This window comes from Euleptes europaea, chromosome 3, assembly GCF_029931775.1.
Source record: "Euleptes europaea isolate rEulEur1 chromosome 3, rEulEur1.hap1, whole genome shotgun sequence".
Lineage (NCBI taxonomy): Eukaryota > Metazoa > Chordata > Lepidosauria > Squamata > Sphaerodactylidae > Euleptes > Euleptes europaea.
In genome coordinates, this window is record NC_079314.1 from 123,229,416 (window position 1) to 123,250,381 (window position 20,966).

Sequence of the window (20,966 nt, forward strand, 5' to 3'; positions counted from 1 at the left end):
AGATGCCTGCCACAGCTGCTGGCGAAACGTCAGGAAAGAAAATACCAAGACCACGGTTACACAGCCCGGATAACCTACAAGAACCAGTGAACTCTGACCGTGAAAGCCTTCGACAATATTTTGGAATGACCTTGTTTGGTATAAAAATGGGCTAAGTATTTTGGTTGGATGAGGTCTCTGTCAGGCCAGTCTTCCCTCTTGCTGCCCAATCCCAAGAATGCAAAAATTTTAAAGATGGTGGGCAAAAATGGAAAATAAAGGAGAATAGAGGTACAGATAACACAGACTGTCGAAAACAATGGTAGGATGACCTAGTTCGTTCCAAAGTATAACATTTCTTTGTATAAACGTTTCTTTGTATTGCCCTTCTCAGCATAACAACTAGGGTTGCCAGCTCCAGGTTGGGAAATACCTGGAGATTTGGGAAGTGGAGCCTGAGGAAGGCAGGGTTTGGTGAGGGGAGGGACATCAGTGGGAAATAATGCCATAGAGTCCACCTTTCAAAGTGGCCAGTTTCTCCAGGTGAACTGATCTTTGTTGCCTGGAGATCAGTTATAATCCCTAGATGTTGGCAATCCTAATAACAACATATGAAGCATTCTCAATTTGAATGAACGCACATCCCTACTGAGAAATACTATTATCAGCAGAACTCGGTAAAGTTTGCTAACGAAAATGAAATTTAATTTGTCCACTTCTTCAGAACCTTCCTGAGGGCCCCCTTCACCTCCTTGTTCCGGAGGCTGTAGATAAGGGGGTTAAGCATAGGGGTGACTATGCAGAACATGGCAGAGACCAGAGTGTCTATTTCCAGGGAGTAGCCAGCGCTTGGCATGTTGTAGTTCAGGAATCCGTTTCCAAGACAGAGAATGACAACGATTATGTGAGAAGCACATGTGGAGAAGGCTTTGCGCCGGCCGCCTTCAGAGCGAATCCGCAGAACGGAGGCCAAGATGCAGACATAGGAGAGGATGATGAAGAGGAAAGGGCCCAGGCCCACAAAGAGGCTTGTGATATGATTGGTCAGTTCATTGACATGTGTGTCACTGCAGGCAATTTTTAACAGTGGCGGGACATCGCAGAAGATGTGTGGAATCCGGTTGACTCCACAGAAGGACAACTGTGAGGCCAAGGCAGCGTGAACTGCTGAGTCCAGGAAGCCCAAGACATAAGTGGCAGCGGCCAGCTGGATACACACCCTCTTGCTCATGAGGAGAGAGTAGTGCAGGGGCCTGCAGATTGCGGCATAGCGGTCATAGGCCATGACGGCCATCAGTGCGGGCTCACAGCCTGAAAAGCCAATCAGGAAGAAAACTTGCGCCAGGCATTCCTTGTAGGAAATGGTGTTTTGTCGGTGCAGCAAGTTGATGAGCATCATGGGGAGGACAACGGTGGAGACGCAAATGTCCAAGCAGGAGAGGTGACAGAGGAAGAAGTACATGGGGCTGTGAAGGCAGGAATCCACCAGGACCAGGATTAGTATCATGAGGTTTCCCATCACAATGGCCAGGTAGGCAGCCAGGAATGCAACAAAGAGGAAGATTGGGTGGTTCGGGAGGCTGGAGAAGCCCAAGAAGATGAACTCGCTCACCTGCGTGTCATTTTCCACAGTCATGGTAAAGAAGGGGTGCCTCCACCACCACCACAGTTGCTAGTTAATTGGAAAACTCCTACTGAAATTAAAACAAAATGCTTCATGAATCAATACTTTCCTTTTAGATCCCCCTTTCCAAACACTTAAGATCCTCAGGAGAGAAAGCAGCCCTGGTGGCTAGGTTATTCAGCAACCAGCCATTCTAAAACGACATCCTTTCTAACTGACATGACCATTCCTTGAAAGCAAGGGATCCAACATGCATAGGTAGCTTCCACACCCCTGGAGAACAATGCAAATAATTAATCTTGTTTTTCAACTGAAATTTTCTTTGCTTGCCTTTTTTTAATGTAGGGTTTTAAAACTAAATTTAAGAATAGACTCCTGAGAAAAATAAATTAATGCAAAATGATTTTTCCTTTTAAAAAGCATTTGGGGAAGACTGCCACTTGCTAAGGGATATCTTAAGAACATAAGAAAAGCCCTGCTGGATCAGACCAAGGTCAAGCAAGTCCAGCAGTCTGTTCCCACAGTGGCCAACCAGGAGCCTCTAGGAAGCCCTCAAACAAGGCGACTGCAGCAGCATTTATCCTGCTTGTGATCCACAGCAACTAATATAACAGGCCTGCTCCTCTGATCCTGGAGAGAATAGGTATGCATCATGGCTGATATCCATTTTGACTAGTAGCCATTGATAGCCCTCTCCTCCAACATGTCCACTCCCCTCTTAAAGTCTTCCAAGCTGGTGGCCATCACCGTATCCTGGGGCAGGGAGTTCCACAATTTAATTACCGTATTTTTCGCTCCATAACATGCACCTGACCATAACACGCACCTAGTTTTTAGAGGAAAACAAGAAAAAATCTTGTTTTCCTCCTCTAAAAACATCCCGGAAAGGGGGGTGGTGGGTCTTTAAACTGCTCTGCGCTCCCTGCCCAGGCAGCGCAGAGCAGTTTAACCTTCCCCCCCCCCCCCGTGCTTTAAAGCCTCCCAGCTGGCCGTCAGGGCGGGCAAGCGGGGCACACAGAGCCGGCTGGGCGCGTGCGCATCCGGACGGAGCGAGCCGGCGTTCCCTGCCCCGACAGCCAGCTGGGAGGCGGGCGGGGTACACAGAGCCGGCTGGGTGCGTGTTATGTCTCCATAACATCCATAATTTTATAGACCTCTATCGTGTCTCCCTTTAACCACCTTCTATCCAAGCTAAACAGCCCTGAGCGTTTTAACAGCTCCTCATAGGGCCGTTGCTCTAGTCCCCTGACCATTTTGGTTGCTCTTTTCTGCACCTTCTCAGGCTCTGCAATATCCTTTTTAGGTGTGGTGACCAGAACTGTACACAGTATTCCAAGTGTGGTCTCCCTATAGATTTGAACAAGGGCAGTATGATAGCAGCAGTTTTAATCTCTATTCCTTGCCTAATTATGGCCAACCTTCTTACCTCTGGTCCTTCCTTGATACAAAGGGTCTTCGGGCACCCTAAAGGCTGTCTTTAATTTGCCACAGAACACACTTCTGATCTTGTCTGCAGCAGAATAGAGCAGCTACCCCACCTAGAAGGAACACACACATTTTGCCTAAGTTTTCAAATTTGAGATAAAACAGGTTTCTGAAAACGTGGGCAAAATGCGGGGAAATGCAGGGGTAGAGCATGGCAACCTCTGATGGTCGGAAACGGCATGCATCATCCAAACAAAGACACTAAGTCATCGGAAGGGTGACGGCGAGTGAAACAGCCATGCATAAAAGGTCTTTGAAAAGCTCTTGGGTAGCTCATCTGGGAAAGATCTTTGCTCTTTCAAGTACATTTTACCACACCTTTTGCCCATGGAGATCAGTCTTTTCTATATGGTTTTCCATTCTATTATCACAATAACCCTCTGTGGTAGGTTAGGTCAAGAGAGAGAGTAACTGGTCTAGGGTCACCCTAGTCCAGCAGTAGTTTAAATACCAACAAGATTTTTGGGGGATGAGCTTTCAAAAGTCTACAGCTTTGACTCTCAAAATCTCATATACCCCAAAACTCTGTTGGTCTTTACGGTGCTGCTGGCTTGAATCAAGCTGTTCCAGTGAGCTCTGTAGTTGAGTGGGGATTTTAACTCACATCCTCGTCTACCATTCCCACCCTTACTCCATGCGGGCCACAGTGACCTTGAGACCTTAGAGAGAAGCTGCCAATCAGAACAGGTCAAACTATTGCAGGTGGACCCAGTAAGGTACGTTCATGTGTCCATTAGGGCTGTGCCCTCCTAGACCAGTGATGGCGAACCTTTTAGAGACCGAGTGCCCAAACTGCAACCAAAACCCCACTTATTTATCGCCGAGTGCCAATGCGGCAATGTAACCTGAATACCACCCCCAGAGGGGGCCCAGAGGGAGAGGCTAGGGTTGCCAAGTTCCTCTTCACCATGAGTGGGAGGTTTTTGGGGTGGCGCCTGAGGAGGGCGGGGTTTGGGGAAGGACTTCAGTGCCATAGAGTCCAATTGCCAAAGTGGCAATTTTTTCCAGGGGAACTGATCTCTATTGGTTGGAGATCACCTGTAATAGCAGATCTCCAGCTAGTACCTGGAGATTGGCAACTAGTTCCTTAGTGTTTTCTCTCTACATATCAAGACAAATGGAAAGGTGTTTGGAGGATAGCTTGTGGGCACTTCAAAGGTGGAATAGGACTGCTCGCCCCTCCACCCGCACAGACCCAGAGGGTGCCGGAGAAGCCGCTGGAGGGAAAGAAGGAAGGAAGGAAGGAAAGAAGGGAAGGGAGGGGGAAAGGGAAGGAAGGGAGGGAGAGAAAGAAAGAAAAAGAGAGAGAAAGGGAGAAAGAAATGGAGCAAGGGAGAGAAAGAAAAGGACAGAGGGAGACAGAAAAAGAAAGAGGCCATTTATACATGGGAGGTTTTGCCTTGGATTTGCCACTCGGTGGGGCGCGGCGGCAGGCTTGTGAGAGGCGAGCAGGGTGGGGCAGAGGGCGCCTCCTTCGCACCCACCGACCAGCCATGCCCCTCCGCCCGCACAGGCCCAGAGGGCGCCGGAGAAGCCGCCGGCCATGCCGAGTGTGAGCGCTCAGCTTCTGTTCCCCGCTCTCCCACCCGCCTGGCTGGCCGCGCACGCTCCAGCGGCTGCAATGGCGGCAGCTTCTGTGGGAGAGTCCGGGGGCCACTGCCAATGATGTCGGAGGTTCCCCACCCCTGGGCTACAGCCTCCCCCATCTGGGGTGGGGCAGAGCCGGAAAGGCCAGCGGCTTGGAGGAACCGTGCGTGCCGGCAGAAAGGGCTACGCGTGCCGGAAGTGGCACCCATGCCATAGGTTCGCCAACACGGTCCTAGACTATTCCCTTGAATAGTGCTGCCTCAGCTCACACACCCCTTCTCACGACAATGGATGACCCCATCAAAGGAGAAGGTAAGAACTTTGTAGTCCTGTCTCCTTTGACACATCAGACCCTAACGTGACTCACCTTTCCTTGCAATGATAGTCACCTGGAGTGGTCATGGAGGGACTCCTTCTTCCCACACCAGGAAATGGCGGCATTCATTTCTGGACCATCAGTGTAGAAATCTGTGGCTCTTTATGTGGCAGATATCTCCTCTTCAAGCTGGGACCCAGAGGTGTCAGCACAGAGGTGTCACAACGTAGGGTAAAGCCTACAGGAGTTCAGACCGCTCTGAGCTTCCAGACATAGTACCAAAGGAAGGCCTTAATGATTTCCCTTCAAGACCAGCAAGAGTGTGGCTGCTGTCTGGTTCGTGCTGTGGGAAGCGACTTGGAAGAGTGAATGTTTTACTCGGTAAGTGGGCCCAAGAGATGCTTCTGTGCTCTCAAGCCCACAGGGAGCAAGGCTGGTGGGGGGAGAGCCAGCCCAGGGAAATGCCACTTCCCATGTGAGTGCAAGACGGAACCAAACACAAGGGAGAGAGGCTGCTCCCTCATTCAGGCCCTGCCCATACCAATGACTGCAGGGCCAATAATTGCACATTCTGTTAATCAGGCACACCTAAGGTTGCCAGGTGCCCAGTGGTGGCGGGTAAAATCCCACCAATCCACTGGGCTGCCCGCTGACCAGCTAAGAGCCGGAGGGCAACTCGTGCACGAGCACCCATGCGACGCGCCCATGTCACTTCTGGGTTCACTGTGTGATGCATATTGAGGCAAAAAATCCGAACTTCACATATACATTGATGGGATCTGTGCTGGCAGCAACAGACCAAGAAAGGGATCTCGGGGTGGTAGTGGATCGCTCGGTGAAGATGTCAACCCAGTACGCGGCTGCTGTGAAAAAGGCAGATTCCATGCTGGCCATAATTAGATGAGGAATAGAGAATAAAACTGCTGCTATCATACTGCCCTTGTACAAATCTGTGGAGAGACCACACTTGAAATACTGGGTCCTGTGATAGTGGAGTCAAATTATATTTATCGGTTCTTGTAGGTTATCCGGGCTGTGTGGCCGTGGTCTTGGTATTTTCTTTCCTGACGTTTCGCCAGCAGCTGTGGCCGGCATCTTCAGAGGAGTAACACTGAAGGACAGTGTCTCTCAGTGTCAAGTGTGTAGGAAGAGTAATATATAGTCAGAAGGGGGTTGGGTTTGAGCTGAATCATTGTCCTGCAAAAGTATCAAAGGTAATGTGCTGATCATTGTCCTGTAAGTATCAAGATAATGTGCTAATGAGGGTGTGGTATGTTAATGTGGAACCATTGTATCTGAGTGTTACTCCTCTGAAGATGCCTGCCACAGCTGCTGGCGAAACGTCAGGAAAGAAAATACCAAGACCACGGTCACACCACCTACAAGAACCCATGAACTCTGACCGTGAAAGCCTTCGACAATATTTCAAATTATATTATTTGCTACTTTCAGGCTAGAGGAAACTTATGTCCTTGGTTGATATTTGTTTGGGAGTCATTCATGGCTGGTCTCTGACCTGAGATTGTGCTGAGATCCAGATTAACTCAAAAACAGAGACTCAGTGTAGGAGATGAGATTTTTGTCCTTAGAATTAACTCAGAAAGGAAACAAGGTTATTCTCTTGGATGTGTTAGACGTTTATATTAATAAAATACCTCCTTGTCTTCTGTTAACATTTGTCCTTTTCCCCCCACAAACACTGATCATTTATTGTGGCTGGAATTGCATTTGAATGAATTTTGACAATCATTTCCTCTGAGTTTAATCCAGCTGTTCCTTCCTCTTGGCCTTTTGGCATCATCTCTGGGTGTGAAAGCAGGGGTGGCGCTTTCAGCTACTGATTTTTCTACTTTCTTGCGCAACTTGAGGCCCTGGATTATTACTAGGGTTGCCAGGTCCCTCTTTGCCACCAGCGAGAGGTTTTTGGCGTGGAGCCTGAGGAGTGTGGGGTTTGGAAAGGGGAGGGATTTCAATGCCATAGAGTCCAATTGCCAAAGGTGAACTGATCTCTGCCAGCTGGAGATAAGTTGTAATAGCAGGAGATCTCCAGCTAGTACCTGGAGGTTGGCAACCCTAATGATTACAGAGGTTCTGGTGAAGCATAGTGGGCACCCTCCCTCGTACACTCTGCTTTTGTAAAGAAATGGGCCCACACTTCACACATCAAAGAGCAGAGAAACTCCTAGTTAAAGAGCCCCCTAAGGTTGCCAACCTCCAGGTGGGGGCTGTAGATCTCCCACTATTAAAATCTCCAGACAACAGAGATCAGTTCCCCTGGAGAAAATGGCTGCTTTGGAGGGTGGACTCTATGGCATTATACCTTGCTGAGGTCCCTCCCCAAATACCACCTTCCCCAGGCTTCACCCCAACATCTCCAGGTATTTCCCAATCCAGAAAGAGCAACCCTAGTGCCCCCCATAGAAGAAGAGTTGGTTTTTATATGCCTATTTTCTCTACCTTTTAAGGAGAATCAAAGTGGCTTACAATCTCCTTCCCCTCCACACAATGGACACCCTGTGATGTAGGGGGGTAGGGTTGCCAGGTCCCTCTTCTCAACCAGTGGGAGATTTTTGGGGCAGAGCTTGAGGAGGGCGGGGTTTGGGGAGGGGAGGGACTTCAATGCCATAGAGTTCAATTGCCAAAGCGGCCATTTTTCTCCAGGTGAACTGACCTCTATTGGCTGGAGATCAGTTGAATTAGCAGGAGATCACCTGCTACTACCTGCCAGTTGGCAACCCTATAGGTGGGGCAGAGAGAGCTCAAAGAGAACTGTAACTAGCCCAAGGTCACCCAGCTGGCTTCATGTGGAGGAATGGGGAAACCAACCCAGTTCAGCAAATTAGAGTCCATGGCTCCTAACCACTACACCACACTAGCTGCTGGTATTAACAATAATTTTTGAAGACATCTTAGAGATCTCAGCTCCTGAATTTGGGAGGGGCTGTGGCTCAGTGGGAGAGCCTCTGCTTTGCATGCAGAAGGTCCGGGTTTCAACCCCTGGCATCTCCAGGGAAAAGGATTAAGTGAAAAAACTGTACCTGATACCCGGAAGAGCCACTGCTAGACTGAGTGGACAATACTGACCCTGATGAACCAAGGGTCTGATTCAGTATAAGGCAGTGTCATGTGTGTTCACATTTCCCTTTTACTTAGATGTAATCTAATCCTTTGAAATGTGGTGTTGGAGGAGAGCGTTACGGATTCCGTGGACTGCCAAAAAAACAAATCAGTGGGTTATAGATCAAATCAAGCCTGAACTGACCCCAGAAGCTAAAATGACTAAACTGAGGCTGTCATATTTTGGTCACGTCATGAGACGACAAGAGTCACTGGAAAAGACAGTCATGCTAAAAAAGTTGAGGGCAGCAGGAAAAGAAGAAGACCCAACAAGAGATGGATTGACTCAATAAAGGAAGCCACAGCCTTCAATTTGCAAGATCTGAGCAAGGCTGTCAAAGATAGGACATTTTGGAGGACTTTCATTCATAGGGTCGCCATGAGTCAGAAGCGACTTGACGGCACTTAACACACACACACACACACACACACAGTCCTTCTTCATCACTGGTCTCTCTCCTGTCTCTGTTCTGAAGAAGTGAGCTGTGGCTCACGAAAGCTCATACCCTACCAGAAAATATTTTTGTGAGTCTTTAAGGTGCTACTGGACTCTGGCCCTTTTTGACTACTGCAAACAGACTAACACGGCTACCCACTGTGTACTGTCTCTGTGTGTTTGTGCTTAGCTGACTTTGCACTGCCAGGGGACGGCCCTCTCATCCTGCGATATGCACATCTCAGAATGATGGAATATGTCTGGCAAACACACCTCCTCAAGAAAATCCTCAGCGGATGCAGCACTTTTCCTTGCTGGGCACAGGAATGCCAACTGGAATGACCTTGTTTGGTATAAAAATGGGCTAAGTGTTTTGGTTGGATGAGGTCTCTGTCAGACAGGTACCTGCTGAGCCAGTCTTCCCTCTGGCTGCCCAGTCCCAAGAATGTGAAATTTTTAAAGATGGCGGGCAAAAATGGAAAATAAAGGAGAATAGAGGTACAGACACAACGGGACTGTCAAAAATAATAAGAACAAAAGAACATAAGAAAAGCCCTGCTGGTTAAGACCCAGGCCCATCAAGTCCAGCAGACTGTTCACACAGCGGCCAACCAGGGGCCTCTAGGAAGCCCCCAAACAAGATGACTGCGTTCTAATGATAGAAAGTCCTAGTTAGTTGCAAAACTTTGGATTAGTTGTCCTCCTCAGCAAAACAACTAGGGTTGCCAGCTCCAGGTAGGGAAATACCTAGAAATTTGGGGGGTGGAGCCTGAGGAGGGCAGGGTTTGGGGAGGGGGGCAGGGTTTGGGGAGGGACTTCAGGGGGGTATAATTAACGATAAAATAGGGGCCATTTTGTCCTGGTGAAGTGATCTCTGTCACCTGGAGATCAGCTGTAATCCCAGATCTCCAGCCCCACAACCCCGGAGTTTAGCAACCCTAATAACAACGTATACGGCATGCTTGATTTGATTTCTGAACACAAACCCCTACTGAGAAACACTGTTTTTAGCAGAACTCGGTAAAGTTTGCCACCAAAAATGGAACTTAATTTGTCCACTTCTTCAGAACCTTCCTGAGGGCCCCCTTCACCTCCTTGTTCCGGAGGCTGTAGATGAGGGGATTCAGCATTGGGGCGACTATGCAGAACATGGCGGAGACCAGTGTGTCTATTTCTAGGGAGTAGCCAGCGCTTGGCCGGTTGTAGTTCAGGAATCCGTTTCCAAGACAGACAACGACAACGATTACGTGAGAAGCACAAGTGGAGAAGGCTTTGCGCCGGCCGCCTTTAGAGCGAATCCGCAGAACGGAGGCCAAGATGCAGACATAGGAGAGGATGATGAAGAGGAAAGGGCCCAGGCCCACAAAGAGGCTTGTGATATGATTGGTCAGTTCATTGACATGTGTATCGCTGCAGGCGATTTTTAACAGTGGAGGGACATCGCAGAAGATGTGTGGAATCTGGTTGACTCCACAGAAGGACAACTGTGAGGCCAAGGCAGCGTGGACTGCTGAGTCCAGGAAGCCCAAGACATAAGTGGCAGATGCCAGCTGGATGCACACCCTCTTGCTCATGAGGAGAGAGTAGTGCAGGGGCCTGCAGATCGCGGCGTAGCGGTCATAGGCCATGACGGCCATCAGTGCGGGCTCACAGCCCGCAAAGCCAATCAGGAAGAAAGTTTGTGCCATGCATTGCTTGTAGGAAATGGTGTTTTGTCGGAGCACGAAGTTGACAAGGATCTTGGGGAAGACAACGGTGGAGATGCAAATGTCCAAGCAGGAGAGGTGACAGAGGAAGAAGTACATGGGGCTGTGAAGGCAGGAATCCACCAGGACCAGGATTACTATCATGAGGTTACCCATCACAATAGCCAGGTAGACAGCCAGGAACGCAACAAAGAGGAAGATTGGGCGGTTTGGGAGGCTGGAGAAACCCAAGAAGATGAACTCTCTCACCTGCGTGTCATTTTCCACAGCCTCTGTGAGGAGAGAAAGGTGATATATGAGGAAACCCAAGAATTAGCTTATACATGGACACATGAAGCTGCCTTATACTGAATCACACCTTTGGCCCACCAAAGTCAGTACTGTCTACTCAGGCTGAGTCGCAGCCTGAGGTCTTTCACATCACCTCCTATTGGTTCTTCTTAACTGGAGATGCCAGGGATTGAACCCGGGACCTCCTGTGTGCAAAGCAGACGCTCTACCACTGAGCCATAGCCCCTTCCCTGAGATGCAGCTTCATGAGAGGCAGTATGGGCAGTGGTTGGAGGGCAAGACTAGGGCTAGTTAAACCTGGGCTCAAATCACCACTCTGCCATGAAGCTCCGTGGGTGGCCTGGGCCACTCATTGTCAGACTACCTTACCTCACAGGGTTGTTGTGTTGGTAAAATTGGGGAGAGGAGAAGAACTCTGTACCCTGCCCTTCGCCCTGTGGAGGAAGGGCCAGATAGAAACATAACCAACAAACCTGCCCAAAGGAAGCAGGGCAGCTGGGATTAGGAGACAGCATGACTCCTGACACCCCTCCACCCAAAGCCAGTGCAAAAAAATAAAATAAAATGCAAATACCTTGAGGTCCACTGCTCTGCATATAGTCTTGCCATTCTCCAGGTGGGGCCTAGAGATCCTCAGAATTACAACTGGTCTCCAGACTACAGATCTCAGTTCTCCTGAAGAAATTGGCTACTTTGGAGGGTGGACTCTGTGGCAGTGTTCCCCAGGGAGTTCCCTGTCCTCCCCAGACCCCGTCCCAAAATTTTCAAGAGTTTCCTAACCTGGATCTGGCCACACAACCACCATATCCCCCACTGGTGACCAGGAGGGACCTGGCAGCCCTAGTACTAGATTTGCCAACCTCCTGGTGGAACCCGGAGTTCTTCAGGAATTACAAGGAAAATCCAGACTACAAAAGTCAGTTTCCCTGGAATTGGCAGCCTCAGAGGGCCGACTGTTTGCCATCACATTCCTGCTGAACTCCTTGCCTTTCCCAGGGTCTGCCCCAAATCTCCAGGAATTTCCCAGGGCAGAGTTGGCAACCCTACCTAGTACCTCCTGAAGTTTCTGAACAGTTTTCAAAGGCAACCCAATGGAGAACTGGGGTGTTCCTCTCCTCTCCCATTGCTCACCGTATGAGCCACCTTCTGTAGCGTAGAAAATGGTAACTGAAGACATCCATGATGGTTTTTAATCAGCGTAATACTTGTTTTCTGCATTAATTTGAGCTTATCTGCAGGCTTAACTCCTGATTGTCCAAACCCCAATAGGGGTTTTCCCCTTTCCCCTTAGGCTAGGTGCTCCCTGCCACCCCTCAGTCTAGCTGTCCTCTGTGCTGACTTCAGCTCTACAAGTTCTTTTCCAAGTTGGGATGACCAGAACTGTATACAGGCTCCAAATGGGTTCAGGTTTATTGGTCCCGATTTTTTTTCAGGAAACCCAAAATAAGCCGAATTCCCATACAGGTAAATATGGGGATTTGGTTTATTTTCTGGTTTCCTGAAAAAATTCGGCCCTGAAAGGCATTTTTTTGGGGTAGAAGTTCTAAATTTTCAGGGTAGCTTTCAGGGACTCACCTTGCAAGAACCCCCAAGTTTGGGGAAGATTGGGTCAGGGGTCTGAAGTTATGGGGTTATCCCTCCGGCTCCATACATAAGCAGGAAGGTAAGTGTCAGACTCTCTGGTCGTCTGCTAATCGGCGAATGTTTGTCTATAGAGGAAGGAGGGGTGACCTCTCCAGAGCCCATAACACAGGACCCCCGATCCAATCTTCACCAAACTTTGGATTTCGTGCAAGGAGAGTCCCTGAAAGCTACCCTGAAAATTTGGGACCTGTTCCTCCAAAAATGCCTCCACAGGAGCTTCTCAAAAAATCCCCTTTGCTTTCAATTAGCCTACTTTTGCTACATAGACACAATCCTGCGGAAGTAGGGCTGATTGAAAGTTCCCACAATAGCAATTCTCTGCGCTGATTTGGATGGCCCAGGCGAGCCCGATCTCGTCAGATCTCAGAAGCTAAGCAGGGTCGGCCCTGGTTAGTACTTGGAGGGGAGACCACCAAGGGAGTTCAGGGTTACTATGCAGAGGCAGGTGATGACAAATCACCTCTGATTTGGAAGCACCATGAAGAGTCACCTTAAGACCTCTGCAATTTGATGGCACTTTCTACTAACACCAACACCACTGTTGCTAGTTAATTGGAAATGGCAAGTGGTTTTTTTGTTTGTTTTTTTGTGGGGGGGGGGGGTTTGTTTCGGATTTAGATAATAATTATAAGCTTGGTTCTTGTAGGTTATCCGGGCTGTGTAACCGTGGTCTTTCCTGACGTTTCGCCAGCAACTGTGGCAGGCATCTTCAGAGGAGTAACACTGAAGGACAGTGTCTCTCAGTGTCAAGTGTGTAGGAAGAGTAATATATAGTCAGAAAGGGGTTGGGTTTGAGCTGAGTACTGTCCTGCAAAAGTAATGTGCTAATCATTGTCCTGTAAGTATCAAGATAATGTGCTAAATGAGGGTGTGGTATGTTAATATGGAACCATTGTATCCTGAAGTGATCTGTTAATGTGTGAAATCCAAAGCTAATCTGCATGGCTATTGTGGACTGTTGTCTTTGTTAGTCTGGAGGTTTTAAGGCTTGGCTTCCTGTTCTGAAAACCTCCAGACTAACAAAGACAACAGTCCACAATAGCCATGCAGATTAGCTTTGGATTTCACACATTAACAGATCACTTCAGGATACAATGGTTCCATATTAACATACCACACCCTCATTTAGCACATTATCTTGATACTTACAGGACAATGATTAGCACATTACTTTTGCAGGACAGTACTCAGCTCAAACCCAACCCCTTTCTGACTATATATTACTCTTCCTACACACTTGACACTGAGAGACACTGTCCTTCAGTGTTACTCCTCTGAAGATGCCTGCCACAGTTGCTGGCGAAACGTCAGGAAAGAAAATTCCAAGACCACGGTCACACAGCCTGGATAACCTACAAGAACCAATGAACTCTGACCGTGAAAGCCTTCGACAATATTTTAATTATAAGCTTAATGTTGCATTTTGAATGATTTACCAGGCAACACATTAATGTTCTTGGTTACTGGTTTGTCTGCATAACTTTCTTTGTCAGAAAGTGTTTTAATTATGCAGTTTACATTTTTTCCCTCACTTGGAAAACTCCTAATAAAATAATAATAAAAAATGCTTCATGAAGCAAGAATTTCCTTTTAGACCCTCCCCCCTTTCCCAACAGTTAAGGTCCTCAGGGGCGAAAGCAGTCCTGGGGGCTGGTTGAACCAGCAACCAGCCATTCTAAAAGGATTTCCTTTCTACCTGACATGACCACTCCCTGAAAGCAAGGGATTCAGCATGCATAGATAGCTTTCACACCCCGGAGAACAATGCAAATAATTAATTTTGTTTCTCCTCTGAAATTTTCTTTGCCTGCCTTTTTTCCAGTGTAGATCCCCCCCCCAAAAAAATCTTTTTAGAAAATCCTGCACAATGTAGGAAATTCACAACTACCTCCCCCCACGCGCTCAGTGACCCCTACTCCATGTCCAGAAGATGGCAAAAAATTCTTCAGGATTCCTAGCCAATCTGGCCTGGAGGAAAATTGTTTCCTGACCCCACAGTGGTGATTGGCACTACCCTGGGCATGCAAGAAAGGGCCACAAGAGCCAAGTACTGATGCAACCCTCCCTGCCCTCCCTGTCATGATCTGCCTAAGTTCACCTAATCAGCATTACTGACAGATGGCCATCTACCCTCTGCTTCAAAACTTCCCAGAAAGAGAGCTCACCATCTCCTGAGGAAGAGTTTCACTGAGGAACCGCTCTGTCAGAACATTCTCCCTAATGTTTAGCTCTTTTGATTCTGGAGACCAAGTTCTATGAGGAAATTTTGAAGGAGCTGGGTATGTTTAGCATGAAGAGGAGAAGACTGAGAGGGGATATGATCACCATCTTCAAGTACTTGAAGGGCTATCATAGAGAGGATGGTGTGGAATTCTAACAGTTAGAGTGGGTCCTCAGTGGAACAGGCTTCCTCGGGAGGTGGTGGGCTCTCCTTCCCTGGAGGTTTTTAAGCAGAGGCTAAATGGCCATCTGTCAACAATGCTGATTCTATGACCTTAGGCAGATCATGAGAGGGAGGGCATCTTGGCCATCTTCTGGGCATGGAGTAGGGGTCAATGCAGGTGTGAGGGGGAGGCAGTTCTGAATTGCCCACATTGTGCAGGGGATTGGACTAGATGAGCCTGGTGGTCTCTTCCAACTCTATGATTCTATTATTTAATTTCAACCCATTGGTTCTCATCCAACTCTACAGTTGTATGAACTGTATAGTCCTCTCTCCTTTGACACAACAGACCCTAACGTGACTTACCTTTCCTTGCAATAACAGTCATCTGGAGTAGTCATGGAGGTACTCCTTCTCTCAGCAGGAAATGGTGGTGTTCAGTTCTGGACCATCAGTGTAGAATTCTATGGCTCCTTATGTGGCAGATATCTACCTGCTGAGACCCGAGGCAGAGCACAGCTTAGGATAAAGCCTACAGGATCTCAGACCACTCTGAGCTTCCAGACAGTACCAAGGAAGGTCTTAATGATTTCCCTTCAAGGCCAGGAAGAGTGTGTGTGCTTTCTGGCTTGTGCTTTGTTAAGCAACTTGGAAGAGAGAACGTTTTACTTGGTAAGTGGGCCCTAGAGATGCTTCTGTGCTCTCAAGCCCACAGGGAGCAAGGCTGATGGGGGGAGAACCCAGGGAAATGCCGCTCCCCATGAGGGTACAAGATGGAACCAAGCACAACAGATAGATTCTGAAGTGTAAGGCTGTGTCACTGGCCACCAAGATTAAGCTAATTCATGCTATCATATTCCCTATTACTATGTATGGGTGTGAAAGTTGGATGATGAAGAAAGCTGACAGGAAGAAAGTAGACTCCTTTGAAATCTTGTGTTGGAGGAGAGGGTTACGGATACCCTGGACTGCCAAAAAATCAAATCAATGTAGATCAAATCAAGCCTGCACTCACCCTAGAAGCTAAAATGACTAAACTGAGGCTGTCGTACTTTGGCCACATTACGAGAAGACAAGAGTCACTGGAAAAGACAGTCATGCTAGGAAAAGTTGAGGGCAGCAGGAAAAGAGGAAGATCCAACAAGAGAAGGATGGACTCATCAGAGAAGCACCAGCCCTCAATTTGCAAGACCTGAGCAAGGCTGTCAAAGATAGGACATTTTGGAGGACGTTGATTCATAGGGTCACCATGAGTCAGAAGTGACTTGATGGCCCTTAACACACACATGCACACACACACAACCAATAGAGGCTGCTCCCTCATTCCAGCCCTACGCATACCAATGTGCCCAGCTGGCAAATGGTCCAAGCAGAATACTTGGCCCCTCGTTGCCCCACTGGGTGTCATTCCTGACTGATGTTTTGGCACACAGCATTCATGTTGTGGCTCACTGGCTTGGGAATACCTCTGACTCAGGTTCTCCAAACTTGTTAAGCCTGTGAGCTCCTCTAAAATTCTGAAAACTGTAAGTGGGCACCACCACAAAATGGCTGCCAATATATCTATTCAGCTTTTTCAGGAATCAGCTATTTGGCTCCAGCTTTATCCCCAGGTTTTCGTATTCGGTAAACCTGAATCCCAAAATTTTACCAAAAAGGCTAATTTTTGGTTTATTTTTGGTTTGGGTTCATCAATATGTACAACCCTACCCCCAAACCAAATACCACAGATAGTCTTCAGTCACCTGACATTTTGTGTGCAGAGTGGTCAAGAAGCACCACTTTCTGGATGCTAGCTTAATGCAGGTTAGTTTATCATAGGATAGTTCACATCAGCTGCCCTGGTAGAACCACTAGGGAGGGCAGTGGCTCAGTGGCAGAGCATCTGTTTGGCATCCAGAAGGTCCCAGTTTCAATCCCTGGCATCTCCAGTTAAAATGACTGGGTTATAGGAGATGTGAAAGACCTCAACTTAAGACCCTGGACAGCTACTGCCAGTCTTAGTAGACTAGATGGACCAATGGTCTGATTCAGTATAAGGCAGCTTCATGTGTGTTCATGCGTTCTCCCTTCTCCAAGGCAAGGATGGGGGTTCAACACCAGCTCAGACAGGAAATACATCAGTGTCTGGCCTGGGGGTATTATAGAAGGATGGAGGAAGGGGAAATCATTGAGTGGCTGTGAATTTAGACAAAGGGGGCAGGATGAGATGAGAGGTAGGAGATGATAGGAATTTGACGAACAATCCCTTTCGTTTCAGGGAGGCCATTTTGTCTTTCAGAACAGAGAATCACTCCCAGTGTAATGTTTGTGCTCAGAGAATTCCTTTTGAAGTTGTTCCATTATAAAAGCCTCTATGAAAGAAGGGGATTGAAAACAACCTTGTATCAGATTGTTCAACCATGGTGGGCAATGGCAAACCACTTTGGTTCGTCTCTTGACTTGAAAACCCTACTGGGTCACCATAAATAATCTGCAACTTTAAGGCACTTTCCACCACCAAAAATCTAGAACAAAGCTGAAACAAAGCCTATTAACATGGCATATTAAACAATGCAGTAGTTATGTAATAGGCTACTACAGATAGCAACAGATAGCATGTACCATATATAGTTCACAGTCCCTTTCTATTTATGAAAGCATCTTCCTGAACCATTCCATTTTAATAAAGCCTTATTACATTTGTAAAAATGCCTTCTTGAATAATTCAGTTTTGCATAAACGGTGGCCAGCCTGAACCTTAATAGTCCATGATGCTTCTCTCCAGCCATATTTGTTGCCACCCCCACAAGTATTCCCCTCCCCGGAGCTTCTTTTAATTGCTCTAGAATTTTTTAACTACTGTTTTAACTTAGGACACTGCTTTGAGCATCTTATTTGAAACTGGTTTATGTCCTTTTATAAATACATAAAACATTTCACAGAAAACACTAATTCTGGGCTGGTACAGGGTATTAATAAGCATTAAGGGACCATTGTATTTCCTACCATTGTATTTTGCTACACAGAGGCAGGCAGTAGCAAACCACCTCTGCTTGTCTGTTGCCTAGAATTTCCCAGGAATTTCCCAACCCGGAGCTGGCAACCCTGGGCTACACGGACCAAATCCAAATAGCAAAATGTCATAGTCCCACTGTATACTGCATTGGTCAGGCCGCACCAGGAGTATTGTGTGCAGTTCTGGAGGCCCCACTTCAAAAAGGATGTGGACAGAATGGAGAGCGACGAGGAGGATCAGGGGCCTGGAGACCAAGAAGCCCTGCGAGGAAAGGCTGAAGGAGTTGGGAATGTTTAGTCTGGAGAAGAGGTTGAGGGGGGACACGGTTGTTCTCTTTAAGTATTTGAAGGGCTGTCACTTAGAGGAGGGCAGGGAGCTGTTCCTGTTGGCAGCAGAGGATAGGGCTTGCAATCATGGGTATAAATTGAGGGCATAAAGGTACTGGCTGGATATTAGGAAAACATTTTTAAAGTAAGAGTTGTTTGACAGTGGAATCAGCTGCCTGGGGAGGTGATGAGCTCCCCCTCACTGGCAGTCTTTAAGCAGAGGCTGGACAAGCACTTGTCAAGGGTGCTCTAGGCTGATCCCGCATTGAGCAGGGAGTTGGACTAGATGGCCTGTATGGCCCTTTCCAACTCTATGATTCTATGACTCTATGACTCAGGGCAATTGCATATGTTGTGTTTTATTAACTTAAAAGGGTCAACCCATTTGTTGTATCTCTGCTCTCCTTATGCATTTATTTCTTTAATCTCAGGTTTTAAAAGTGTCCTTCCTCGTGCCATGAGTATATTTATCATCTTCACCCTCTACTTGTGCACTGGCTAAGAGGGCTCCAGCCCCCTCCCTCAAAGCTCCTGCCACAATGAAAGAGGCAATGTCACGGGGATTTTGGTTTGTTTGGATGGAAAAGCCTGGCAGCACAACCCTACTCATATTTACTCAGAAGTCATTCCCATGGAATACAATGGCATTGACTTTGAAGCGAGTGCGCAGAGAAAGGCTTATCTTTGGGAATGTGTATCTCCACTGCAGCTGAATTAAAGACAAGTCAATCTTATTTCCTTTTCCTGCTCGTAATGTTGAGAACTGGATTTGTGAACTTGCTGTGGGACCGCAAAGTAAAACTTTCAAGCAATGCTAAGACCTTGACACTAATCAAGCGCAGAGGACACCTCCATGCAAACGTCCCCACCTGAATAACTTTCCCCTGTATCAGCCGCTAAGGGAACAATCGGCATCTCTTCAAGAAACACGGATTCCCTGGAGTGTCCTTCACAGAAGAGGATCCTAGTAGAACCCTCAACCCCATAATTGGTCCCCAAAGAGAGGAAGGACTAATTAATAGATAAACTGAAAACTAATTGATAGATAAACAAGAATTGGCAATTCTTTCCTGTTAATCCTCGGAGACCCTTGGAAAAGGAGCATTTTACATGTCAGTCAAACCATATTTCTTCCTAGCCGTGTTTTACATGAATATCACAGTACATCTTCGTTTTCTTAATTTTTAACACATTTTTAAAATGTGTTGCTATAAATTCTGTGCCACCACATTAGTGGCTGCAAATTTAACCAAGACAGATATAATAGCTGAGGTTGGACAGAACTAGGTTCAAATCCCCACTCTGCCATAGAAGCTCGCTGAGTCACCTTCGACCAGTCAAATATGCTTAGCCTAACCTACCTCATAGAGTTGTTGTGAGGATTAAGGAGATAAGCCGCTTTGGGGAGAAGGGTGGGGTAGAAATGAAATTCAAATTTATTTATTTATTTATTTATTTATTTATTTATGAATCCCGAATGAACCAATGGGTTGAAATTAAATGAAAAGAGTTTCCGTCTAGACATTAGGAAGAATTTTCTAACAGAGCGGTTCCTCGGTGGAACAGGCTTCCTCGGGATGTGGTGAGCTCTCCTTCCCTGGAGGTTTTTAAGAGGCTAGACGGCCATCTGTCAGCAATGCTGATTCTATGAAATTAGGCAGTTCATGAGAGGGAGGGCATCTTGGCCATCTTCTCGGCATGGAGTAGGGGGTCCCTGGGGGTGTGTGGGGGGGGGAGATAGTTGGGGATTTCCTGCATTGTGCAGGGGGTTGGACTAGATGACCCTGGTGGTCCCTTCCAACTCTACGATTCTATGAACTCAACCAGTGTGGTGTTATCAGGTTACTCAGTGCTGCAGTATATTGTCAAGACGAACACTGTCTCAGCCGTCTGTTCCCATACCTGGAATAATGATGCTCAGTTTTAGGGAAGATTTAGTATCAAAACAGATGCATTGTCCAGAAGGTTCCCACTCTCCTGCCATCCCACATAATGTGTAAAATGAAACTGTTCAGGAAGGTGTTTGTATAAAGTGAGCACAATTGCCTCAAATGTCGGTAGAATTTAAAGTCATTGTCATGCTTTCTTCACTATGGTCGTTTATGCATGGGTACCTTCACTCATGTTCACCCCCGGTCTGTTGCGTTGTTCCTCAAAGTTATGCATGAGTTTTCCCTCCATTAGAGATGACCTCACTGCCAGCCCTCACAAATTCCGGGACTTCCTGCCCCTCTGTTAAGCTGATTCTTCCCTCTCCCCTGAGCTCAGCCCGGGTGAAATCCCCATGCAGAAAACAAAGCATGGGACACACAAACTTAGAATCATAGAGCTGGAAGGGACCACCAGGGTCATCTAGTCCAACCCCCTGCACAATGCAGGAAATTCACACCTACCCTTCACACACACCCAGTGACCTCTACTCCATGCCCAGAAGATGGCCAAGATGCCCTCCCTCTCATCATCTGCTTAACTTGGTTTCACAGCCAATTACAAAGCAGCGTGTCAAGAGGCGGGGATTCAAATACTTCCTGCTTCCTCAGAGCTCTTTCTGAGCAGAAGAAAGGCTCTTTAAAAATGAGGCTTGGATTTCTCCCCCTCCCCTTCCTTTCAGATTGCTCCGTTTTTGTTGTTATTAAAATGCTTTTTAATGTGGCAGTTGGGTTTGGGAGGGGGGATTTTCTTACATAGTAAACACTACAATGTAAGCCAATTACAAAGCAACATTTAAAGAGGCAGGGATTTGGTTTGAGCTTGGAGACTGCTGGTGCAAAGATTCCCTACAGGAAAGTGTGGGTCCAGTGAGCGACGAACCTCAGATAAAACTCCCAGGCATAGATGACCCATTGTCCTCTAATTTTGTAATCCAGCTTTATTACTGCTGTATGTAATAACCGAGTTTCAGTGCATTGTTTTCCAGTCTTTAATGCTTTTTTATTGTATGTATTAGTGGGAAGAAAGTTGGTTCCTTTGAAATGTGGTGTTGGAGGAGAGTGTTACGGATACCCTGGACCGCCAAAAAAACAAATCAGTGGGTTTTAGATCAAATCAAGCCTGAACTGACCCTAGAAGCTAAA

At 47.2% G+C, this 20,966-nt stretch overlaps 2 protein-coding genes across 2 annotated transcripts; both read right to left on the bottom strand.

Annotated features, from left to right (window-relative positions):
• Positions 1–682: 682 nt before the first annotated feature.
• LOC130474974 (olfactory receptor 5V1-like) lies at positions 683–1,615 on the bottom strand. The gene has a single exon (XM_056846664.1). It carries the CDS (start codon positions 1,613–1,615, stop codon positions 683–685), a length of 933 nt encoding a protein of 310 aa, XP_056702642.1.
• Positions 1,616–9,590: 7,975 nt separating this feature from the next.
• Positions 9,591–11,718, bottom strand: LOC130474975 (olfactory receptor 1019-like). Its single transcript, XM_056846665.1, has 2 exons — positions 11,673–11,718; positions 9,591–10,522 (listed from the first exon to the last, which is right to left on the bottom strand). The coding sequence occupies exons 1-2, from the start codon at positions 11,716–11,718 to the stop codon at positions 9,591–9,593; spliced, it is 978 nt and encodes a 325-aa protein (XP_056702643.1).
• Between the last annotated feature and the right edge of the window lie 9,248 nt (positions 11,719–20,966).